The following is a 27,145-nucleotide window of genomic DNA, read 5'->3' on the forward strand; positions in this document are numbered from 1 at the left end:
TTGCAGGCTGCCCGCTGGTGATCTGCATAATTTCTGCAGCATCAGCCATAGACAGCTATGGAGAAAGCAACAAGTGAGTATGAAAATGTCTTCACTCCGGTTACAATAAGAATGAAAAATGTGGTGGGCGGGATAACTCTTGCAGGTCTTTTAATAGGGCCATAGTTCAGCACCATCTTGCTGACGAGCAGGGAGATAAGCTGCATAAAACAGAAGCTTTGTGCTTTGTGGGCATATTCTTAGATCTAGAAGCCTCAGGTTTGCTTTTTACTGCTGAGGCTACATTTGTGTTTATATACTATACGCTCCTGAGATGTTTTGTCTATTTTTCCCTTTTGCTGCAGAGGCATAAGGGCACCTACAGTGACCACCAATGTGACCATTTTGCTTACTCCACATGCAGAATGAAGCGGAGGCTGGACCATAGCTAATAAGATGAGAATAATCTTTGATTAAAGATATTTATTCTTTTAAAAAGAACTTCACTGAAACAGCTGAAGATGTAGGATTGGTATTGTTAAAAAAATTAGAACAGAGTTCTAGTCCAAATTGGAAAAAAATTCCCTAAATTTATCTGTGAATACTGTAGTATTCAATCCTACCATAGTTTAAGCAAAAGATTTGGAACAACGGTTGTTTTTTTCTGTGTGGTAAACTACCTTTTATAGTCCCTGATGTAAGAAAGAAGTGTGAAGTTTACATCATGTTTCCCAGCTAGGCAAGGAAAAAAGTCTTAAATTTTTCTCTTGCTACAGTGACAGTGCTCACAGCAATCAAATGAGGGCCCACTGTACAGTACAGAGGAACAACAAATAACAAATAATACATTTCCTTCCTTCCTCTCTTTCCGTTCTTAATGCCATGCCAAGGCATGTCGGAGCAGACAGCTGCACTGGCTCTCTGCAAGATACAAAGCAGAGATCCTGCCTCCGAGGCCTTGAGGATGTGGGGAAAGAGGAAGTCCTTGCTGACGCTCTATAAAGTCTCTTGCTTTTAAAATTCATCAATCTTTTTGCACTCTCTTTTACTCTCTTTTTTTGGTTAAGAACATTACTAATTAAATGACTGTGTTTGATCTAACATCATTCTGCTTTTTCTCTGCAGCTGCTGGCTTTCACTAGAGAATGGAGCAATCTGGGCTTTTGTGGCACCAGCATTGTTTGTAATTCTGGTAGGTAAACCTGCTGCTGCTGCCGTTTTCTTATCGCACATCTGTGTCAACCACGCAACTGAACTTACTTAAAGGTCTCATGTCAGTTTTTGTGCCAGGACACTGAACTCTTTTGAACTACAGAGATGAATGGTGCAGAATTATTTTGTTTATGTTCCAGTTTTAGTGTTTCATGTGATTGTGTATTTTTCTGTGCATATTAATTCTCACGCTATTCATTTCACTAGTCCCAGACAAAAGTACAACCTAAAATTCTGGGACAATGCTTTTCTGAAACAAGCCTATTGGGATCATTAATAACTACGCAGAACTGACTATTCTTGGGGGTTTTACTGGTTCTGAGAAAGAGCCCTGACAAGAACCAATTCTGCAGTTTGTGTTTTATATAGTCCATTAAAAGTTGAAAGGCTAATTCCATCCCACTGGTATGTGAAGCTTTAACTTTTAGAGAGCTAACTTTCCTAAATGAAGGCTGGGCACCCTCAATCAAGATGACAGCCAGCAGAATTTGCCAGCCGGTAGCAGGAATGGGTTAGAATAGCAGCACGAGTCCCACCCCTCGGGTAAGCTCCAGGGAAGGCAGCAGGCTGCCTGCACATCTGCCCTCCTTCCCTGGCACTGTGCCGTGGTGAGGGGCTTCAGCTCTTCCGCCACTTTGCAATTTAATAGCAGGAACTGCGGTGCGACGAGCTGGTCAAGGCAGGGCTGCTGAGGGTTCAGGTGGCTGCCTCAGACGCGTGTGTCAGTTATAATGGATGCAATCTTTCCAGAGGCGGGTGCGAGTTCATGACTCAGATACTGATACATGAATGTCCTACAGCAGTTTAATTATGCCCACACATTAAATTACAGTGAATTGTTGCTTAATTGTCTTGATTACTTAAGGAGTCAGGGTTGTTTGCAGGGATTAAGTGGGAGATTATTCCTCTATAGCACTATGCAGTACTGTAATTGATCAGGTTATATATGATTTTTGCTGCGGGCTAATGTCAGAGAAACAGACACATTGATTATTGAAATCGTACTTCCTTTAAAGCTTTACTTAGATTTTGAAGACATGAGCCCACATCTAGACCAAAGTCTGTGCCTACTGTGCCAATTATGGAGGTGCAGGTCAAAATGAGAGCCTGATTATTCACTTGCAGGAGCATCAGAAAGAAGCTAATGTACCTTTTACTTCCCTGAGAAAGCCAGAATTCCCATGGAAAGCCCAGAGACATCCCCAGCATTCTCCACACAGAGAAACCCCCCAGATCCTGCTCAAAAGGACTGTTTCCACAAGCCACAGAAAAGAAAGAGAGCTCTACATACAGCCAGTGCCACTAGGCCATCAGTGTTTAATACAGCATATTTCCATAACTGTTTCGCAAGCAGGAGATGGCTGCTTGGCTGACCTTTGTGATCACAGGCAATTTTAAGCTGCAGCTCAGTGGATACCCTAACATTCGCCTCGGAGATAGCTAAATCAGCACTGCTCATAGGCAGCCCAGCCCAGCATCTCTTCCACCCAGGCTACAAGTGCTGAAACAGTAGGCTATACAAACATTAAAAAAAAAAAAAAAAAAAAAAAAAGTTGGTATATTAATGTGGCAGAAATTGCTTCATGCTAGCATTTGATTAACAGCAGCACTGGAAAATCCCTGTGCAGTTAGGGTAGAATTTCTTTTACCTAAGTGAAAGTGTATACATATAAATAAGAAATGCTGATCACTGGGTTAGAATTGACTAAACAGCTCTGGACTGTACTCCAGCAAGCTTAATTACTTGGCTGTCTCTACCTTTGACCTTCTGTATGTAGTTCTATATTCAAAGATATGTAGGTATTGATGACTGGAGAACTTTTAAAATAATGTAATATGCAAATGTCTTCTTATCACATCAGCACTTGCTTTTTGGCCATTGTTTAGGCACAATGGAGGAAATGAGATGCAACCAGCAAAATCGAATCTTTCCCAGCTCCTGTCCAAAGATGGTTTCAATCAAAACATGTCAGATAGTAGAGCACTTACTCGACTGAGTGAGCACAGACTTCAACAGTTTGCATGCATAACTGCTTGCCATAAAAGTAAGGGTTTAACTGTCTGACTATCACTTATGATATATAATATCTGTACAGCTCAAGTTATATTCTTGTAGGGATACAAATATTTTGAGAAAGAGAAAGAATGAGCTCACAAGCTTGATCCACGTAGAACAATTTGTTAAATAGTCTAAACCCAGCTCTTCCCAAAATAGCAGCAAGCTGGTTGACAAATTATTCTCTCTGGGCATTGAATATGCTAGCTGAAAAATGTGTTAGTGCCTATAGGGAAATAACAAGGCTAAACACTATTTTGTGTGTGCATGTGTGCCTGAGTTCTCTAAATAGCAGATTAGCCACTAGTTGCCTGAACTAGTGTTCTGCTCTGAAAATACGTCTTAAAAAGCATTTTTTGACTACTTTAATCCATAATTTCTCCCTGCCAAGAAAAAGGATTATGCTGGGAAGAAAACAGGGGGATTGCTCTTTTCAACTCCCACTCCCCAGAGCCGAGGCAGACACATTCTCCTTTTGTCCTGCTACAGCCTCACAGTCAATATAGACATTATGGAGCCTTGAACAGGATGATGTGGTAGGAGTGTGACTGGGAAAAAATACTCACGCATACTTTTCTAGGGAGTAATTCACAGAACATCCCAGCCCTATATGGATTACCATATCCAAAGAGAACTTTTCCTGAGGTTTGGGGCAGGGGATGTGAGGAAAGAAATAGTTCCCTCTACGTGTAGGTATTTTGGCTTCTAGCTGCTTCTTAAGGTTTAAAGATCACTCCCACCCCCCAAAAAAGACCAACACCCAAACTTTAACAACATCCACTTAAGGCAACTTTGCAAGGAAATTGTTGCAATTAACTTGAAACCAAATTAATCTCAGTTGAAGTTGGCCTGGGAAAACATATCTTCAAAGGAAAAACTTAAAGCACCTGAATTTTTGGAACAAGATAGTAAAACCTTCTGGCAGAAGGCTTTGTTTGTTATCAGCCATCTGCTACCTTGGTGTGTTTCCATAGATATGGCAAAATTAAGGAAATTCTCCTGAAAGTATCTGTGTCTATGGAGCAGTGGGTATGCTAGAGACTGTGAACCAGTCAAGCGTGGGGGTGAAAATACTGGGCTGTAGTGGCAAGTTCTTTCTATTCTATGTTTTCCCTGTAAATAGTTATTTTCCTGATGCTTTTTACAAGTATTTCTACTAAACAGCAAATCTGTGGAGCTGAACAATTTCCTTAGCATATTGCTAACACGATTCAATGCTGTGAGGTCATCAGCTTTGTAATCAGTATCTTCATATGACACTCCTGAGAACTTGGGTCCCAGGTGGAGATTGCCATCACTGTCTGCAGCTGGTATATTAAACACACAGGAAAAGCTGGTCTCCCCTTATACCTGCTAACCATACATGATTTAGTAAGTTCTATTGGCTTCATGGTATTTATTCATATCTTTATGAGTAGCAGTATAGAATTAGGCTCATTTTCCTATGTTGAATAGCAGCTTACTCTGCAAGTAGGTCCACTAATTTAAAAGTGACAACTTGTGTCCCTTATTAGGCATCACTCATCATGAGAAAAGGTAACTGAATTGGACCCATGATGTTCAAAGGCCCTGAAACAGTAGGATTCTTCGGAGTTGTTGAAACTGAGTGCATACTTAAGGGCTGTGGTGGATTAGAGCATAAATTAACAGATCACAGCAGCTAAGCTTCTCATTTTTTCTTAGTAGCACTCAGTTATGAGTGCTTTTACTATTTTAAAATTAAATTTCTTCTTACTTAACTCACAGGAAAGCATGCAACATTTTTTAGAACAAGGGACCAGATTGTAAGAAATTAAAAATGAAAGATTAGTGTTAGGAAAAAGGAGAAATCGGGGAGCTGTTTCACCTTTTATTTAGTATTTTTCTTGTGCATTTCCTTTCCAGTCTTAATGGTTTACTCTGATATTGAGCTCTGACTGGTGTAACACTACATGTGTTAATACTAAGTCATGTACCCACAAATCCAAAATAACATAATTTAGTATGTTCTTTCTGTAGTTGGTCTGATTTAGCTAAGAGTGGAACCATGCTTTGTAAAATCATCCCCACAGTTTTGAACATCAGTCTAACTTAATTGATTAGCTTTGTATGGAAATGTATAATAGCCAGTAATGATTACTGATGTGACCTATCAGTGGGCTGCAGCTGCAATAACTTGCTGTGTTAGTGTGCTACTAATGATGTTGTGATAAGGATCAAATTAATTGACACCATCAGAGAGTATGTTACAGCTCGGATTGGAAGAGTCTGTTATAACTCTCTATACCATTGCCTGAAACTGAAGTGGAGCCTAAAATAGCTTGTGGTTTTAAGGAAAGCTGGTCAATGGATTTAATTAAGGCAATATGCTTTATTCATTTTTTTAGTTCCTCTGTGCTGCCAAGCCTTTTCCTGGCTAGGACGTAACATACCAGATCAGAGGGTTTTTACTCATGGGATTTCTGCACTGTACTAAAGAAGCAATAAAAATCTCATGAGACCTAGAGGAAATCTGGATGAAACCCCTGCAAAGAAACCTAAGTGAAGGAAAGAATTTGTCTCACTTCATTTCTATCCCAGCTTTGTAAAACTCTGTAAAACAGCAGAGCAGCCCTTTGAAAAGCTAGCCACCTTGACATGGAGTTAAAGCTGCATTTCTGCTCCTCTGTCTTCTGTGACAAAACTTCCATTGACTCGACTGCTGCATTCATTCTGCTCTTGCAGTTAGACCCTCACAACATCCTGCTGGGATGGTTGGCAAAGGGCTGCAGCATTAAGTGCTACAACTGTAGATAGTTCTTACAGGTCAGACCATGTTCTCCTTTTCATGTCTATTCCTGTAAGTAGGACTGTATGATTAAGAAAACAAGGTTTGGCTCATGCACTTTGTATATTTCCGTGTCCAAAAAGCTGGTCTGAAGAAATGTTGATGAGAAAAGGGAGATAATATTGAAAGAGATCTTTTTTTACCCATTAGACTCTAGTCCTGATCTTAAAATTTTTAGGCAGGTGAAACTGTCGCTAGCATGAGCCAGAGCTCACTGAGTCTCTGGGATCTTTCCATGGGCTCTGGTGGGCTTTGGATGAAGCCTGCAATAACGAGAATTGGCAGCTCCTGCGGATTGCACAAAGAGCGGCGAGTGCCTGGGACTGGACTAGCTGACTTGAAAGGAGTCCTGTTCGTTAGGACACAGGCACTATTGTTATTAGCTGTGTTTTTCTAAAAGTAGAATGTGGTCAGTGCCTGAAAGCAAATAAATTCTAAGTTTGTGTGTAATTTTGAGGCAAAATAACTGCAACTGCCAGGCAATCTGGCCTTTCAGAAAAGTAAGAAATAGGAGCTATACACAGTTCTCTCATCTAAATGTTTATCCTCCTGGATTGAATGTTGTGATATAGGTGAAAATACGACGAGTGTTTCATCAAGTAAGCATTCCCCTATTCAAATCATTGGCACAGTATTTATGCCAGATGCCAAAAAAAAAAAAAAAAAGAAAAAAAAAAGAAAGAAAATCGCTGAAGGAACAATTCAGTGACTGTATTTTGGTTTCCCGTTATAATGACAGTGGAAATACCTCCATGCTTTGCTTACTGAAACACTAACAAAGGAAGACATCCATAGCTAATCTGTTTATTTAGGCTGGATGAGATTACTCTAATTTCTCAAAATACTTCAACAAAATTTTCAAGTGGTTCAGGAAATTTAAACATAGAACTTTGGGACTTGAATGTAATGGTTCATTGTTAATTTTACAAGTACCTTGTTTTTTATTTGCAGTGAGATCACAGTGTTTCTTTCTCATCTGATAAATATGTTACTGATGCTTCCCAAAAGGGATATAATCACACTGACTGGACAAGAGGAGGACCTCAAAGTATTTATAAACCTCCATTTTAGAAAATCCAAAATAACAAAGAAATTAATTTCCAATTTCATTTCTTGTATATATAATCATGAAATTAAAATTCAGCTAGAAATGCTGAGCAGTTTGTGCTTTGGAAAACCACCTAGTTTCTGTCTCCTTTGAGACTAGCTTGCTTGTGCCGTTTTGCTGACTGGATCCTAGCGTTCATGTCCAGTCTGAGTGAGAATCTGCAAGAATCTGAATATTCTTTTATTGGCACTTATCATCCATAACTTTCATTGACATTGGTAAGACATCCTCTTGCTTGCCTACACTGGAAATTTTGTGTGAGTATTTTAAAAATACATTATTTATACATAATCTGCATATTTTAAAAATGCTATGCAGAAAGCAAAAATCCAGTAGTGTCTGAAGAATTAAGAATGGAAGCACTGTTAGTGAGACAGCCACAAGGAAACGTTAGAAGCGGAGACTGGTATTTTGGATAAAAACTAAATGAGGTTGCTGAAAGATAATACGTAGGGGAAGAAATGAGGGATACGGAGAGGCCTTTCCTGTGAAATTCCCCTGGAAAGTTGGAGTAGTGAGGACAGTTGCTTGGTGGACGTGCAACAGAAATGACTGAGAGTTTGGAGGAGGAGGAGAAGAGAGGAAGAAAACAGAAAGTGTAACTTGTTTATGTTCACTGCTCGCTGCTTCAGTCAACCTGCATATTTAGCATACAAATGAGTTGCTCAAAAATGCCCATTACTGCCTCATAGAAGTCAGAAAAAATATCTTCAGAATATGATTTGGTGGGAACAGGAAAAATGACCCCAGTGGCATTGAACACTGAAACTGTTATTCACCTTCGTAAAGCTGATTGAACAATGAGTTCACTTGTAATTAAAAGGTTGTCGGCTCGCATGATGAATGCTCTGGACGGGCTGTAAAGCCTTGGCAGGTATGAATTCTCACCGCTCTGCTCATACCTTACACCAGGTGATGATCTGCCCTTAAGTTGCTAAAATTAAAAGAGTGGACAGATGATTTGAAAAATAACAAGGAAATTATTATCATCAAATGTAAATATTTTTTAATTCACTCCCTCATCCCCCAACATTAGAATATTTATGCCAAAATAGATTATGGTTATTGAGTTTTAACTGAATAATAGTACTGTTCTGAATTTTTTTTCTTTCTTTTTGTTCTCTAACTAGAGATAGATTTGTTCTTTCCTTGTTCATAACTTCATGCTAAATATTCTGCTTTGTAGCTGATATGTAACTTAGGACAGAAAGGGGGGGGAAAACGTGTCTTTCACCCTCACATTCTTTCCCTCTCTCTTTTCTTTTTTCTTTAAACTCAAGGTCTTTTCACAACAAGACTGTGCTTGCCACATCTCCTTTAAATGGTAAAGATTCCTTTCTTTCTTCACCTGTGACTCCAGAGCAAACTTTCTTTTGTTGCATCTTTTTAGTGTTAGTCTTTTCAAGATTTCCTAGATCTCTGGTGGGAGTTCTTTTCATTTTATGGATGTTTCTCCTGGGCTTGACATCAAAAAGAGTATGTCTTTTGAAGAACAGAGTTTAAGCTTAACATGTTTTCCTTATTGCTAGTTTAAAATATATTTTGTGCTTAAATTGCAAGCAGACTTTGGGAAGAAACCAGAATTATACACTATAAAGTCTAGTGAGAAAGGCTCTTTCTGAAGTATGTGCATGTATAAGCACAGTGGAACACCCATATTCACACCGTGTTCATTAAAGTTCTTGTCTAATTTGCCAGTTGGTGGTAGATTACTAGTGTATTATATTATTTGTAGAATAGAGATCCCGAGCACTTCTTAATTGCTGCAAGAACTACCCAGTGCAGGGGAGAGGGAACTCCAGCGACAGTAAGGTCAAACAACAGCCCAAAATTAGAAACCTCTTTCACCAAATAAATACAAGAGGCAAAGTTCCTATTTCCTGTTCTGTTTGTACAATACACTCTGCATCTCTCACTCGTGCGGTACTTATTTTCCTGACCAAGTCTTTTTCCTTCTTCTTCAGGTCAATATTGGTATTCTTATTGCTGTGACAAGAGTTATCTCAAGAATCAGTGCAGATAACTATAAGGTCCACGGAGATGCCAACGCATTCAAGTAAGTTTTTTTCATTCAAATTGTACTATAACAAGTTAATGATCTCAAACTAACAATGTCATATTATAAAGGCAGGTATGATGGACTTACCCCAGAACTTATCCTGTACCATTCCTCTTTAGAAGAAAACAAAAAATGTTGCAGGCAGCATATTAGTCCCTTGAATGCAGCCAATGAACCTATATTTTATGAAAGCTGAATGCTGCACAGGATGAAGCCTGTGGTTCAGCAAAAGCTAAGGTGTTTTCCTGATTATTAGAGGCTCTGCTATTCACCGATTCACAATTTCCCTTTTTATTAATGGAGAGGTTCCTCTTCCTGCTATATTCAAAGATAAATCTCACAAAGTATCATCAGTCTGTACTAGGGTATTACAACAATTCCACTCCTTCAGAGGGTAAACCTTGTTTCTAGCCCCAAGTCAGCATAATATTTAGCCATATACTTATCTTTAAGACCCTCTTGATACTACAAAGCACATAGACTTATGCTGGATTTAAATGTGTGCTTAAATCCAAGTGTTTCTTTATATCATGGTACTTTGAGCCTCTTGGGATGGTGGCATCTCTGAGAGTGTATCATGTTTAAATACTATCCCAGAGAGGTGAGAGGGGAAACATACAGTAGGCATCTATCTGTAGCTGAACACACAAGGACAAATCCTGGTTTCTAAAATCCATAAGATTGTATATGTGTAACTAAGAAGGTAATATACTGAGTTTAAAGTAAGATGCTGAATATTGCATTTTGTATCTTGTATCTTCTAAAGGTGCTTTAATCCAAATATAGAAAGGACACTGTATATAACTCAAGGAATATATAACTTAGAATAAAAATGTGATGATGGTTTGTGCTTTGTGTTTCTGAGTCACAGGCTATTGTGTGCTAAGGATTTGGTGTCACTGCCCTGAAATGGTGACATAAAGAATCATTTTTATGTTTGGAATGCTTGTGTAATTTTTAAAATGCCATTAAGTTTTCAATATTGGTGACACTTTTCTAATTGAAGTTAGTTTAGTTATTGTATATTTATCCAGCAGGAAAAGAAAAACAGCAAATAAGTTTAAAAACAAAAATCTATAAGATAATTACTTTGTAGTGAAATGAAAACACTGGGAATTAAAATAACTGTTGATTCAGGTTTGGCTGAGTCCCTGTGACCTTCAGAAATACAGAGGAAATATAGAACCTGAGGAGGCAAATAACTGTGTATTGTCAATGCCAATTTGTATATTCTATTAGAGTTATGAAAACAAAGGAACAACCTCCCTAAATAGAAGAGGCGCTATACAGATAGCTCTATGTACTTAGACATTTCATTACTTGTATTCTAAAGAAGACTTGATTCAATACACACCATACCCTGCATACTGATATATACATACATATATATATATATATAGCTTTAGTAATACATATATCTATGTGTATATATAGTAAAAGAGAATTTATGAGTAGTTGATACAGGAATAAGAAGAAATAGATTTTATCAGGAGTAAATGTTCTTGGTCTAAATAATATCTGCTCTAGATTTGGAGTGGTGGAGTGCTATATTGAAAATGTGATTTCTGTAGACACCCTGGACCAAAAGATGATCCTTGTTCCAAGCACTTTTTTAAAACCCAGTTTTAGGATTTGACCTAACAAAAACAAGGTAGTGGAGAAAAGTAGTAAGTAGTGGGAAGATGCATCTGAAAGCATTCAATCATGAAATTATTGGTTGAGCAGAAATATGCTTTGGTAGAATAGCTCTACTCATAGAATTAAATTAATTCAATTAAACATAATTAAAGGTAAACAGAAGATATACAATAGCTCTTTTTTGTGGATATTATTACAGAAATGTATCCTCAGAAGAAATTTGAAATGAGGAGGGGATAAATAGCTGTCCAAATCAGATCTTAGCAAGTATTTATACCCTGATTCAACATAGCACTGAAGCATGATAAATGGGAGTTTCATCTACAGAGGATGTCACAAAGAAATAGCTGGCCTTACTGTTGGAAAAAAGAGAAAAATAAGGCCTTTGTAAAACCCAATTTCTTTTTCTTGTCATCAGTATTGCTTATACAGTTGAGAAGTTTATACGTCTAGTATAAACTGGTATATCATTCTGTCTGTAGTGCAGTTTTCCAAAAAAGACAAGAAAGAAGCAAAAGAGGGTTCTGTTCTGACAGCTATATGGGAATTGTTATTCGCAGTAAAAAGTAAATGCCTCCAACTGCTAAAGAATCCTAGGCATTGATTAGAGCTTTTTAACGTGTGAGAGTGGATGAGCACAGCAAAATGAAACCGTGACACGCGAGCACACAAAAATCACGCAAACTCAATAAGCTCTGCAGTTTCTGTCAAGTCACTCTCAGCAAGGACTACAAGGCAGTTTTTGGATGAACAAGTTCAATTTTGCTCAGGGAGAAATCACTGAAGACTGCAAAATGCTTTGCGTAGTATGAGCCCTAAATAAAGGATCTGTCAGTCATCCATCTAGGCAGAGCAGTTCATATGACATTAGCTATGGGGAAACTGGAATATGTTAGAATTTATCAAACGCTTTTCTAGAAACACATCTAAATTAAAATGGCAAAACATGATTTTGGTGAGACAGGAAAGCACTTTGTCAATACGTTGCAGGTTTTTTTTCTGCAGTGAAGTGGCACATAGGGCAGAAGGGTGTTTTTTTTTGTTGGTTTTTTTGTTTGTTTTTTTTTAAGGCCTGTATTCATGGTTTCAGAAAGCAAAAGGCTATAAAGAAAATGAGAGCCACAAGGCAAGGAGCTAGGGAGGGGAAGCCTGCTCGATCCAATAATCTTGAGAGGAAAAAAATCCGAGGGATTTCAGTGCTGTATTTTCAAGCTGGGATGAAATTTAAATGGAAAGCACAATGAGAAACACTAAGTTGTTGTCTGGAACAATTTGGATGATATTACTTAAACAGCAGGGTTTCTAAGTTTGCAAGGGATAATGAACTGAAAGGCCTAGCACAACTGACTGGAGAATGACTGAAGTGCCAGCGGAAGAAGTGTAACAGAACTGGCAATGCCAGCTCGCTTTTCCTGGCTAACTCAGGCCAATACTTGTATGTGCATTTAAGCACCTGACCAGGAGGCCTCCAGGCCTGCCGCTGTTACTGAGATCCAGGATGAGCAGCAGTTGTAGATGCTCTGCCGGTCCCACGCCACTGGAGAAAGGCCTGCTTCTGCCGCGCAATTTATCTCGTCTGGTTTGGACGCTTGCCTGAAAAGTGCTGATTTCCTCCCGGTGACTACAAGGAGGCCCCAGCTGCCTAGCTGGTACTGAGTGATCTGCTCCGTTCCTGTCTAAAGCCAGGGGAGATAGCTCCCCTCTCCGAGGCCATGAGGGGCCGTGCCCAGAACTGAGCAGAGATTAACCTAGGAAGTAATTGTCACAAAAAGATGCAGCTCGGAGCCATGACGGTATCAGTTAGAAAAGCTGTTTATTGTTAGAGGAGTGCTAGGCCTGGAGTGTATTTAGTTTCCCTAAAGATTAAGTTACTTGGCAACGCAAGTGCATATTACCAACAAGGACTTGTTTCTCTTGGCAACAGACAGCAATAAACTGATGTAATTATTTACAGTAATCGTTCCTCATTTTCCATATGGCAACAGGTCCTCTTGGCGTGCTGACTCAAATGGGACTACAAAAGATGTATGAGAATGAGCCCATGCTTAGCTCTGAGTGCAACTTCCAGGGAGTGCATGGAAGTGGCCAGGAAGATTTTCAAATGTCTCCTGGAAGTCAAACACCTCAGAAAAGGCTTTATGCAGAAGTCATAAATTTGTTTCAAGCTGAATTTTCCCAACACCATTTTACTTTATTTATTGTATTTTTATATTATTTTTCAATTTCATTTATTTCACAAAAGCTTGAACTTCATGTTTAAAAGTAAAATTAGCAAAGGAAGTTTTTCTAAAAAACTCATTTTTTTCATCATAAAATTAATGCATTCAAATTCTACCTAATTCACATTCCTTCCAGAATGAAGTGCAGTACATTATGGGCTGACTGACCTTTTCAGGTTCAGACGTTGCCTGTCACAGTGAAGATATCAGACAGCATCTTGCTGATCATTTTATTCTCGTTTTAGAGATATAGGTGTAGGCATATTTTTTTGGAACTAAATGATACCCCAAAAATAAAATACTGGATAAACTGAAGAAGAAGCATAGAAGAGTAAAGCTTATATGAAGATGATACATGAACTACAGAAAAAAAAATAGTCTAAGGTCCAACCAATTATTTATTCAGATTAATTTCATTAATTCGTATATGATCAGAGATGTTAACAAATAATAGACTCCTGTGACAGTCTGGATACTAAAACATTTGGTAGATGCAGGTTTTTTCTGTGTGTGAAAATGGTCGCTTTTTAGCACTTGAAACTTCAGTTCTTTAAGAACAGTTTATTGGTAGGAACTGAGCAAGGAATTATTAACAGCTCTCATTTATTATTTGAATTTATTTGAGGACACGTTTTCGTCTTGTATTCTGAGGCATATTGAAAGCAAATATATAGTATATGAGCTGTGTCAGTTGTGATTGATTATATTTGAACACTTCATTAGATGAGAAGCTACTGACTCTCAGCAAAATAATTTTGTATATTAATTCAAATGCTGATTTCTGAGGATGTTTTGCATCCAGGAAACAGCTTTTCCATCAAAAAAGCTCGTTTGAATGTTTTTTCTTCATAGAATGCTGAAGCAAATACCTTGAAACCTTTAAATGTGTATACACCCATTTGTTTACATTATCCATCCTTCTTTACTGGGCCCTCAATTAGGGGGATAATTCATCATATGTTTGTGTTTAAGCATATGAGTAGTCTCTCTCTGAGCTTAATGCAATTAAAGCAGATTAGTTTAATGGAATTGCTCACGTGCTCGAAGAGGCACATGATTACATTTGAGTTATGGACCATTTGAAATCTTTTTCTTACTTATTCCTGCTGCATGTAAATTCTTAATTCCTCTCTTATGCACTCAGTTACTCTTATTAGGAAATAAATAGCTTTTCTCTTGCTGCTTTACCCCTTCAAAGTCTCATTGCTGTGCTGACCTGGGAAGAGTTAGGCAGCCATTACTGTGAGAAAGGACTTCTAGTGTGACCACGTGTTACCAGTGTGCACATTTCATTACACAGAAAGGGAACTCTTCCCCGGTTAAGTCTGGCAGAGGTAGTTGTTTGTTCACGTAAGTTACATGGCTCCTGGTATAATACAGTTTTCATAGACCTTAGTCTTGCACTGAGACTAACAGGAATTGTAACAGAGGAAGAAATGCAAAGCACATCTCTGTATCTCTGTTCCAGTAATGGTTTTAGTCTAGAAACAAAGGTACCATGCTTAGCAATATCACTGTGCTTCCACAGCTTATTCACTTTTGAGTCATATTTGTCCAGAAAAGACAAAGTTTCATTAACTTAAATCTCAATTAAATTGCCAAGTCCAACTCTTATTGAATACTTTCTCGCTACTTGCTCTGAAATGGCCCAATGAGTTGGAAAAATCTGTACCCTTTTTATAAAGGGTACACTTCAGAAGGTGGCGAACCAGAAGTGATAGCTATCATACCCATCCATGGAGAAAGTAATTACAACATAATTAGAAATATTTCTTAGCTTTTTACCCCATTCTTTGTTTCATTTTACTCATTTCCTTCATCCCTCAAAGCTCAAGCTTCACTCAGTAAAATTATGAAACTGTCTCTTAGTTCTCTACTGAGGGGAAGGAATAACATTTTTTTCTGTTGAGTTAAATTAATGACTGAAAATTGGAATGAAAGGCAGTAGCTTCAGTGCATGGGAGCAAAACACAGTTTCAGAGAAAGCTCAACAGGGCAACTAAGTAATGCAAGCCATTGTATTAGCTCTTTCCACGTTTCTGAACACAGGATAAACCACTGTGAATGAAGCTGAAGAGATAACGGTGCACAGGTTTAATGTGAAGCCATTCCTTGTTTTGGTTATTTGGGGGTGGGGGTGGGGAGGGGAGCTGTACAGAAAGATTTTTTCCTTCTGACAGATACAACTAAGAGCGTGCTCTCCTCTGACGGCTCATGATGCTGCAAACATCTGCACGGTTTAACCGTGTAATTGGCCGTTCCAAACCACTTTACAAAGCCATCCATTATATCCCTGCAGCACGCCAAACGCACTATAGCAAATTGCTCATCCATTTAATCAATGAGCCATTCCATGTCATGACTCCCTATCGGTATTTTACATTGTTTATAAACATACCATCTGCCTTTCAGCCCAGTCACCTTTTGTCTCAGATTAAGGCAGGGCATACCACACCTCCAGATAGTGTTGCTAGCGTTGGTGCTTTTATCATCAGCCATTACTCTGCAAGACACTGTGCATTTGTTGCACTTTGTGCCTGTGATTCAGTGCCTGTTTCATGCCATTTGGAACACGCAGACATCTCTTTCTAAGGATTATTTCCAGCTGTTCACTTTCACAGACTCCATTTGTCAATCACAGCACTGGCTTGAGGCAGGCTCTAGAAATAGTTCTACCAAAGGAGGTACTACTACCTCACGCCGTAACTAAATTCCAGCTTTTTATGATAGCATTAGCAAACATCTTTGTTTCTTTTTTCTTTTTTCCCCTCCCCTCCAACGGGAGTGAGGACAATCTGCAGCCAAACTTTTCCAAAAGTTAATGGGGATTCAAGATCTACAGCACTAGCAAATACATTCTGTGCCTTGCTGGGTGACAGATGCTACAGCTGCAACCCTTAGAGACACTTAAATGTTCCGAGTGCCTGCTTTTCTGCGTTCTGCGGAGAAAGAAAAGCTCTTTTCACATGTGCTGAAGGAGAGCCATCCATTAGAAAGAGCAGCCTATCAAGTCATAGCTGCTTGCAGCAATTCTTTTTCTTGATAAATTCTAATTATGTGTAAGGAATCATGTTCTTTGAACATGGCTTCAAATAGCATGAGCTATGTACCTCCTGGAAACCCTTAGAAGGAAGAGAGTGACTGGCAATAAAGGAAATAATTAAAATGAAAATATTAAGCAATGACAATTAGTGAGCTGAAGTGCTACTGCAAATGATAATGTCTTAAGTCTAATTAAATTTTTGGCTTATTGAATATGACAAATACAAATGCAGTTAGGTATCTCCTTATTAGACTCAGGTTTTTAGACTAAAAATACATGGGTTTGAACATAGGCAAAAAGTGTATTAATGAGAACTGCTAATCTTTTAGGAACCACAATGACAGCAATGGTAATGCTTTCTTTACTGCAGAAGCTAACAGACTGGGAGGAAGGCTCCAGACCACTTTGTAATAGTGCCAGGCACATTTTGGGCACTGCCCTGCGACTGCATGGACCTGGCCTCAGCACCCTCTCAGGAAGCAATATTGATCACTCTTTCATCCATATTTTAGGTTCTTTGGTTAGTCAGTATAATCCTTATATAATGCACTATACTGAATTTTGCGTGCGCTCTTGTCCTTAGCTAGACCAGGGTTCCCCTCATTCTCCCTCCCTAAGCACTATGTTCCAGATGTCTCCAAGCTTCCTCCAGTAAAAGCCTAAAATTCTAAGCAACAAAATAAGATTGAATTGCTGGGGGGAGGGGGGGTGGTGGTTGCAGCATAGAGGAGGGGTGATAACAGCTTCCACGCATGTAAAGCATTGCTCCAGGGAGAAGACTACTCTCTGTGACCACTGGAAAAGGGACAAATAGTAATAGGCTTAAACTGCTGAAAAATGCATGGGAAAAGGGTAGGAAAACAATGGAGTTGTTGATCACCTGGGGAACTGCTGCGTTTGTCACTGAATGGCTTCCAGAAGTGGTTGGACGAACATCTGTCAGGACTAATTTCTAATGTCAGGCGTGACAACCGATCCTGTCTTGTGGCAGACGAGTGGACAAGATGACATTATGACTTCCTTCCAGAGCTTACTTTTTCTTGGCTCCCTTCTTCTGAGCCATCATCTTTTATAGAAATTGGTTTCCATCCATCATCTCGCCTTACACAGGATTTACTGCTCAAGGGTGGCCAAAGCATGTTGCTTGTGGACTTCAAAAGACCAAGCAACTCTGATATTCATGTTTAGTCCCTTCTCTGTTAGGAAAGACACTAAGACACAACCTTAACCGTGATTTAAAAAAAAGGGGGGGGGGGTATGACCTCCTGACAGCTTAGCTAGCCTGCAGACTGCTGATACCCCTATCTCTGAGCCACCAGTCCCTGAGAGGAGAATGACAGCAATATGTTTCACTGTATAAGGCTGGGATTTCTGAAGCACCCACCTTGTAACAGAACCTAAGCAGGCACCAGATGGCTAATTCTAGTAGACCTCTTTGAAAAGGCTACCTTTAATGCTTTAAAGTGTTTTTAGGTGAAGGCAGGGTGGGGGTGGGGGGGGCAGTGTGCCTGTGCACATTGATTCAAAAGGGCTTTGGTTCAGGCATTCTGAGTCTAAATTCTGTATGGCTGCTACATGTGACATGGCAGCAGCAACAAAAGATAAATAGCTACCTCAGCTCTATCCTGCATTACATGGTTTGAGACATTATAAAAAAAACCTCCACTATAATACACTGGATATCATTCATTTTTGAGACAGCTAGCATATGTCTTTTTGATGTTTGCAGTTTTAATACCTTCAACTCATTAGATCTAAATGATTAAAATAAAATGGGTATGTGAGGCTAAGCAAATATATTTTATATAAAATATATTTTATATAAGAGGGCCCACAACATATACCTAGAGGTACAAAATATACCACCAAAACTTGATATTTAAGAGATGCTGGATCATATGAAAAGCATTATATTTTATATTGATTAAAGATGCTTAGGACATATCTGTTTTTATATCTGAATGTCAAGATAGAATGAGGTTTATTAAAATTTGCTTAATTAAATCCCTATGATGAAACCTTGCTATGAGCACAAAACTGGTGCAAGGCAGCTACAATGGGAATTGATCTGGCAGGGACAAGCTGAGCTTATGAAAACGCTGAAGAAGTCAGCGGAAGTCAGGTGGGATATGCAGGATTGTTCTTAGCGTGCTGAATGCGACAACAGAATCAGTAATGGAAAGATAGGAGAGAAGGTGTCCTACCAAGCCACCGTTGAGCTATTTCTCACCTTCAGTAACTAGAAACCTGTATTGTGCTTATTGATTTGTGGTTGAACCAGTCCTTTGAAGCCACCTATCAGTTCCTGATAGATGGTAAAAGCTGTTACCAGAGGTGAAAGTGTTTCTCTGCAGGAGACTGAGGCTGTACTAGATTAAGAAAAGGCCACCTTAAATCAAATCAGGATTTATATGGCATTTAATGGAAACGAAACTCTGCTGGCCCTTTGCATACACAGGAGTCAGGTCAGAGATGATGTTAGTGGTTTGATACTGTGACATACAGGAACAAAGCAGGTGTTTTGTTTTTTTCTTTCCTCCCAAAGTTATCTAAAAAGAACACAACTTCTTTACTTTATCTGAATATTTGACATATTCAAAGCTTTATCTTTAATTCTACACATATTTAGCTGCTAGTATAAAGTGCATGTTCCTTTTTTTTTTTTCTTTTTTTTTTCTTTTTTCTTCTTGATTAAAGATACTCATGCTGATTTACTGGCATATCTTCCTATACTTTCACACGAGTAGATTTTTTTTTTCATTCCACTGAAAGGATCAGTGGCTAGCCAAGCATCTCATTTACAAATAGCTTGGTGTCTTTTAGAAGAACTAATGCATTAGCACAAATTCTCCCCTAGATTTAAAAACTCAATTTTCTTGATGAAAACTGCAATTATTGCAGTTATAAGACTCTGTCTGGCATATCAATCATTAATAAACTATTATAATTGCTTCACATGAATGAATTCTCTGGAAGCACTGATATCTATAAAGGCTGCTCCAGGAGCCTACTTGAACATCTGTTCATTCTGAAATGTTTTTTTTTCAGAGCAATGCCATTTACAGAGCAGGATGGTTTGGAGGACATTGTTTGATACTCCAGAGAAAACAAGTGTCTGCTGCTGAGTTTTGCGACCCTTGGAAAGTCATTTAACCTCTTTTTTTCCTGTCTCTCTCTTTCTTTCCCCCATTCCCCTCCTCTTTTTATGTTTTTTTAAAATCATGCTCTGCTTTGTAGATCATGTGTCTTAGGAGTTAGGGCCTCCATTCATTAGGAGTCTAAGATGACTTCAGTGGGGTTTAACTCTTCCTTTGTACCAATACGGATTTGGGCTCCTGTGCCTCTTTTAGAATTCCAGTAACGGAAATCCTTCTTCAGGTTTTGAAATCTACAGTGAAAAGAAACTCACATTCTGTTGTTTTTAAAAATGCCCTAATTTGTCAAAAGCCCTAATTGCTTTTAGACTTCAGTCCTTTAGTATCTGATTTTGAGACATGAAAATGCCAGGAGGAGGAGGACTGTGTTGTATGAGTCATAGCTTTATGCATGGTATCAGAGTAACAATTAAATGCTGATCGTTCGTCATGAAATGGTACAATTCACTGTGAACTGCAGTAACTTCAAGAATTTGCTTGAAGTGCTGCATTTACATCCTTGGTCCATTTATCATCCTAGAACGTCTGTGTCAGCCTTATACAGAATAACAGGACGAATATTATAGTTATGCCATTGCATAAAGTAAACACTTATTTAAACAAGCACCTTGTGCAGAGCTGTTGGCAACTGTGTAAATCACTACCAGCCTGACACAGCTCTTAGCTAAGTGTAATTTACATATTTTCCCCCACAGTGCTCTCTCCAAATAAAATAAAATAAATGAAAAATACAAGTAATTACAGTAGAAAAAAGGTCTTATTTTAGTATCTAAAAGTTTGAAAGGATTTTTGATTCTATCTTCAGGTAACTAAAAAAAATATATATATTGTTAGCTAGCAATGTTATAGGTGTTTTGGAAATACAAATTGCAAATTACACACAATTCTTTTCAAGTGAAAAAGAAGTGAGGCAGGAACATATACATCAGTGGAAGAAATGGAATAAAAAGCACTTTTAATTTGAACTGATATTAAAGATAATCAAAAGGGCAGTTAATTCAGACCATAATTAGGAGCACAAGAATATCACAAATAGTGAGATTTTTTTTTTTTTTTGAATTGAGGTATTGTAATCACCCTAGGAAGAGCTATGTTTTTTAATTCTACACTGTTTATTATCCCCAGCGAATCTCACACACACTTTCTTCAGCAGCCCTCTCAAGTTATTTGCCTTATTTTAATAAAGATATTAAAAAAACTAAGGAATATCCAATATACAGTAACAGAACAAAGAAGACCTGGCTGTTCTCATTTAACTAGAAATAATAATAATGACTCAGATTACTTGTTCAAAAAGGTAAGCAGCATAAGACAGACATAAGTATGTATGGAATAGAATAAAGGAGGCTTGTTGTGAGCTATTGTTCAAGCTCACTGTACAGAACAGGAGAACTGGCAAATTCTCAGTAGACTAAAAAGCTAGGAAATTAAAAAACAAATGAGCACGGTGTCTATTTTTCAATTTCATAACATATATGGAACCCCAACAGTACTCAATACTGCAGTGTCTTATTAAAGCAAAGGGCTTGAGATGCTTCCTAAAGATTCAGTGCTGGCGTTGCTGCAGCCCATGGGCTGGCTGGCTCCCGGCCCGGCACCCACCCGACAGCTGGGAAGAGGCTGGCGGTGTTGGGACACCAGTTTGTAAAGTGCTTTCATTTTGAGAAATCAGAAAATACTTTGCTGGAATTTTTCTGATCTATTGCTGGGCATTTCTGTAAGTAATATAGCATCAGCAGTGACATTAGCTTTGCTAACCATGATGAAAGTTGTATGTTGCCTGATTTCTTTAAAACCAGCTTAAGAAGAAAGCTAGTTGCTCACATTGCAGTAGTGCTTAACTGAAAGCTGCTATGCAATCTGTGTTACCCCAGAAGCACCAGTCACTAGCAGTTTTTCTAAACCAGATAGCAAGGTAGTATGACTGTAGTTGTATTCTAACATTTTTTTTTTTTTCCCCTTCTCTCCTTATGTACATTTGAGACAGGTGATCAAGCAAGTATATGGCTATCTATTTTCCAGTACTGCAGTTAAAGCTCATATGAACCATTACACAGAAAATTACTTTCTTTTCTTTCTCAGTTTGTATGCCTGACCTTGATAGCTTTGCCATTTGCTCATACTGTTGCCATGGAAATGGGAGAACGATCTTTCTGTTGATATCAATGCATAATTAAGGGTCACTGAGACCATTCAGGTCAAGAGATCATTTTCTGAATTCAGCTCCTCCGGGGTGAATGTTATTCTACAGAAATTTTATGTATGGGCTGATGTGATTGTTACTCTGTCATCCTAAATTAAACTATGAGCCCTGCTGACTTCAAGATAAGAAACTGAAATATTTGCCAAATCTGTAGATTTCCAATAAACACCTTCTCTGTGAGGCTGCTTTCTCTGTGTGTTCACAGCTATACAAAACTTATCAAGCTATGAGGTGTCAGTTGAACAGTGGTAACTGCCTGTGCTCCTGCCCATTACAAATTGTGTGTAAAATATAATCACTTACACTGGTAAAAGCCCCCAGTGACAGACATTTTAATCTCCCCAGGATGTAGCTATTTCAGAGCCTTTTGTCCTAATGGCTACTCTTAGAGAGCCTGACATTTCTACAAGGGCTGTTTAAAGAAGGACAAATAGCAGCCTCTCCTTTCTCCCATGAACATCAACAACAGGTTCGTTCTTTCTCCACTGAAGCAAACTTACACATTCAAAGCCTGCCCCTTTTTCCATGGACCATGTTTTCTAGATTTTTTCATTGCTCTCCTCCATAGTCTTTCCAGCAGGACCACATTTTTCTTGAAATATGATACCTCAACCAAAACATGATCCTCCAGCTCAGACATGACCAATGTAGAGCACAGAGTAGGAGCCACTGCATGTTTTTAACATCTGATGTTCCTGGTTTGACATCCCAGAGCAGTAAGAGTTTTATGCAATGGGATTACATCACTGACTGCAGTTTTATAAACTTACTATTTCATTATTAATTAAATGAAGCTGGTTCCACATTAATGACTAATGCTGTGCTTTGGCCAATTCTTTCGTTGTTCAGGAAAAACATCCCATCCACCCCATCCCATCCCAAAGGTGGCCCATCCACCTTATCTTCCTGGTTTAGCAAGCCAAGACAAACATGAAATGTCATACTGTTCCCATTTCTTTTTTGCCTTTATTTGTTACACAGAGATTTTCAAAAGGTCTGTCTACCTATAGTTTCTGGCTCTCTGAGCAGATCTACATTTTTGATGCACACTTCCCCCCCCCGCATGTCCTTTCTGAACAAGCTGTGCCCTTTCGTATCAGTATTCCAGTCATGTCAATTCTTCCATCAGCTCTCCGTTATAGCAAACGCTATGGGGTCCTTTTCATAACTTCTGTAATTTGACAATCCCTCTTTATTAGCACGGGGTCTGTCAGCTTGGTTTACTGCTGGGAAAACAAAGATTCGCACTGCATGATATAACAACTATAAAAAAAGAGATTCAGATGGCTGTAAATAGCACAATAAGACTAATTTCAGTATATTGCTTCAAGATGACTCATGGAGTTTTAGCCAATTAAAAGTAGGAAGGGTTGGGCTAATATAGATTCACGCTTCACACTGAGACTATACCTAGGGATAGACTATACAGAAAGCTGTCATGAGATGGAAGTCCTGCATTGGGCTCTCTCAACTGGATAAAACAATGGACTATATAGTAGAAGATGTGATTAGGTGCAAATACTGGAGAAAAGTAGTAATGACATATAGCCTGGGCCATCTGGCACCCACAGGCTGGATCTTGCCCATAGGGACATTTCCATTGCCTTGTCCTTGGAAAAGACAGGTAATGAGTTTTCTGGCAACAAGCTGTTGGAACAAATTCCTGCTCCTGGGGTGAGTCCAACACAGAGCTAGGCACTAGGTCCACGTTAGAAGGGCAGAGACTGAAGGAACATCTGTTTTCACATATGCAGAGCCTCCACAGCAGCCAAGGTTAGGTTATCCTATTAACTATATCCTATTAATATCCTACTAACTCCTCTAATGTTATGGTCATATTTTGTGAATTAATTATTTGCTATCTTTTGCTAGTGTGTCCTAACAGCATAATTCTATAACGTTTTTCATCCCAGGACTACTTGATTGCTAACTGTACATGGATTAAAAAAAAAAAAAAAAATCCCCCTGCATAATTTTTGTTATCTGGTTGTGAGGCAAAAAGCTGCTACTTTGCTGAGCACTTGCTCTGTAAGGCGCAATCTGAAAAAGAGAGGACAATCTGACCTCTGCAAACAAACTGACTCCTAATAATGGCACACTATATAAAAAAGACCTGACCCATTACAACATTACAATTTATTTTCTTTTTAAAAATAACAAACTGATCCCTCCAGACTCTGCAGTCAATCTACATTTGTGAGACTATTAAAGAACCCCTAAAGTGAAAGTGGATAATATTTTCTTGTCTTTTTGTCCTCTTACCCTCCTGGAAGTAACTCTAGAATCAACTATTAAAGAAGAACCAAACACTAACAGCTAGTGAAATTAATAATTTGTGTTTAAGAAACCAATAAATCTTCACTACTGTAAGGATCAGGGCCTGTCTTTTTCTTTTTTTTTAAAATAATTGCTTTCATTTTCCACATGGGTTTCCGAATAATTTTTTTGTTGTTTGTTTTTGTTTTATTGGGTTTTTTTGGCTTCTGGCCATAGTAATCAACATCAGCTGCTGGGAAATTTGTTCTCCCATCACCCAGTATCAAGTCTCCCAATCAACTTTTCCAGTAGGTGCATTATTTAGATTTCTAAAACATTTAACATGTGACTGCAATAAACAGTCAACTGTCTATTTTGGTTTTAAGGGAATGGACTACTCACTGCCAATTTACTATAAATGATTGTACATTAAAAGACTATCACTGCTAGCCTATGATGGTAGTAGACAGATCTTAAGTGTTCCTCTAACTGGAAATATTTATATTGCCTGTTCTTTTAGAGATTATTATGGGAACATGGAAAAAACATTTTCAGTTACGCTGGGGCTATTCCATGGGGTCAAGTGGTTCTTCTATAGCAGCAGAGCATGATGGGCAGTAAGAAGAGACCCAAATGCAGATTTTTGATGATTAAAGCACAAATATGCATCAGGACTGTTAACCAGCTAAAGCTCCCAACACAGACAACATAGACTTCACTAGAAATAGTAAAGATTTGTGTGTCTCGTGGGAATATACATTCTACCGGATATCCTGTAGTTCAAAGACTCCAAGGGCAGGTACTATCTTTATCTCCTCATCCACAGAGAATTATAAACACTCCTCAGCTGGATGCGGAACACTTCTGCTGTGAGAATAAGCTCTTATTATTTTCTTTGATGACTCAATAGTTAAGTTCAGTGGAAAATTAGCTTTAACCTTGGGCTTGAGGACTGAGAAGCAGAGAATGCTGTCTCAGCACTAGTGCAGTGAGGAAGGCTGCGTCAAAAACAATGTTGAAAAGAATGAAATTTTTAGAGACCAAATGGAAAAATCCCACTGCAAATACAGTTCCCCTGGGAAAATCCTAACCCCCTTGGAAATCCAGCTTGCAAGGACATTACCTGTGAATTCCTTATATTCTTTTAATGGCTTGAACTAAAGAAAAGGGGAAGGACATGTTTTAGTTAAGCCTTTACTACTTTCTTTGGAAAGTTTTCTTTTTGATTTTAGGATCACAAAGTGATTCAGGAGACGTGGGACTTGATCTGTGAGAGGACTTAGCAAGGCATATATTCTTAAATCCCCTGCTAGGTGCTGAAGTCAAAAGTCAATGTTGCCAGTCCCTGGAACTGCCTTAGCATTAAAATTCTTAAGGTACCTTCATTTCTGGTCATGCCCACAAGTTTGTCAGGCTTCACGGAGTTTTGAAGGAAGATGTAGACTGCAGTCCCTGCTCCACTGAATACTTAATATAAAATAGGAAATATTAATAAAGCAAGGATTAGATGAGACCCTTCTTTCTCAGGAGAGTGCTCTCACAACTAATCTGTGGCGTTACACTTTCTCTCTCTGACCCAATGAATATGCCATTATTCTGTGTAAGTGGAACAGGTTCAGTAGGAGAAAGTGACCATCAGGCAGGGGGTCAAAATGCTCCTCTGGAAGAAAGGAACTGCAATCCCTTAGGCAAAAGAATATTTTTAACCCAGACCTCGTATATTCTGAGCAAATGCTTTATCTCCTGGTCTTGTCAGTGAAAGGGGAAGCATCCCATTCATTGGCTAAGCAAATGAGCTTAACCCTCTTCATTTGCTTGAAGGAGAAGGGCTCAGGTACCTAACTACAAGGACGATTCTGCTGTCCCAAACAGAATACCCACGGTGAGAATAGTGTGAGTCCCTGAAGACACTGCAGGACAGCGAGCGGAAGACCAGCATGCCAGCCACAAAATTACTGCTGACTGAGAAGGAAAACCAGACCTAAAGCAGTAGGCTATGAGTCTCATCATGCTGGTGATGAGGGTGGCCCTCAGAGGCAAGGGAGCATGAGAGAGGGCAGGCTCCAAGGAAATCCCTACGTCTCTCTATGAGAGGGGACGTGCACACTGGTGAATGTACATGTGCACTGTCAAACTAGAAATTTTAATTAATTCAAACACTTAAAATAATGTTATAAACACGTACAAATACATTCTACACTGTACTCTTACTTAAATGAATTTCTTATTGATGAGGTGTCAAATTCTTTTTCATCAACAAATCAAAAATTAAGTGTTCCCCCTCCCCACAAAGCACGTTATACTACACGCTAGCAAATGAGAACCTACTTTAATTTCTGAGCTGCAGACTGAAGAAGCTGCTGGCACCTGGAAGAAAAGCAGCTCATTTATAGAGCAGCCAGTTTCAAAGATGAGCATTGCATCTCCTATCAGCTAGATGCTAGGTGCTCTGAGAAGCCTTTCTTATTGCATCTGCTGTATAGGATGCTAAGGCAGTTCCAGCTTTCAGGATGACTTATGAGAACTGCCATTGCTTCAGCAGCCTCTGCCTTCCTGTGACCATCTACTGTGAAAGGGCTGGTTATTGTACATAGAGCTTAACGGAAAAGGAAAAATGCTCCCCGCCATCCCTTCCTTCCCACTCTCATGCTAAAAAACGATCTGAAATTAGGTGCTACAACAACCTAGATTCCCCCCCCCCCATCACTACAATACTTTTCACTAACACCATCTTTCCCAGATTATAAGTGGCACCCACCAAAAAAAAAGAAGAAAGGAAAAAGCTCTGAAGTGTTCATGAGCATTACTTACTCAGCCTCACAACATCACTTTGAAACTTGCACTGAAACACAACATGGATTCATTGCTAAGTTAGGATGGGAGCTGAGCGATTTTGACCCTCAGACTTGTACTGAAACTCTGCCGAGCTGGTCACATCACTCATAGTGTAATACACTGGTGCGACTTTAGTTATTTTACATTTAGGAGTGAAAAAGCGCTTGATCGTGTAGATTCCAAACAGTATCAGTGGGCTTTGGATCAGGCCCAAGGACGGTTGTGAATGTGCCCATTGCTGTTCGGTGCCTCGGCTGCTCAAAGAGACGAGTTATTCTCAGTGCTCCTCCAGCTGTCTGGTTGTGGTTGGTGGCAACTCACTACCTAAATCGCTCAGTCTTCACCTTAATCCTTGGAGAATCAAGGGGGACTAGCGGGGAACAAATGCTCTGTGCGCTCGCATGTGCCATGATAGAAAGAACCGCCATTCCTCAGACATTGTCAGGAATGAAATCCCAAATGCGAGTCAGAAGGAATATAAAAGGCATGTGTTAGAGACTGCTGAATTGAATGAAAAAAATTTTCATAATCAAAATTGCTAAATAGGGTTTCACAGCAGTTGTCCAGCTTTCAGGT

General features: G+C 39.0%; 1 protein-coding gene across 2 annotated transcripts in view; it reads left to right on the top strand.

Annotated features, from left to right (window-relative positions):
• The window catches only part of ADGRD1 (adhesion G protein-coupled receptor D1), a 165,576-nt gene that overhangs the window by 126,852 nt on the left and 11,579 nt on the right, over positions 1-27,145 (top strand). For both annotated transcript variants that reach the window (XM_064522041.1, XM_064522042.1), the window contains 3 exons: positions 7-73; positions 1,105-1,171; positions 9,126-9,217. In XM_064522041.1, the coding sequence (XP_064378111.1) occupies positions 7-73; positions 1,105-1,171; positions 9,126-9,217 (226 nt within the window). The remainder of the gene's footprint in view (positions 1-6; positions 74-1,104; positions 1,172-9,125; positions 9,218-27,145) is intronic.

This window comes from Dromaius novaehollandiae, chromosome 17 (genome assembly GCF_036370855.1).
Source record: "Dromaius novaehollandiae isolate bDroNov1 chromosome 17, bDroNov1.hap1, whole genome shotgun sequence".
Classification (NCBI taxonomy): domain Eukaryota; kingdom Metazoa; phylum Chordata; class Aves; order Casuariiformes; family Dromaiidae; genus Dromaius; species Dromaius novaehollandiae.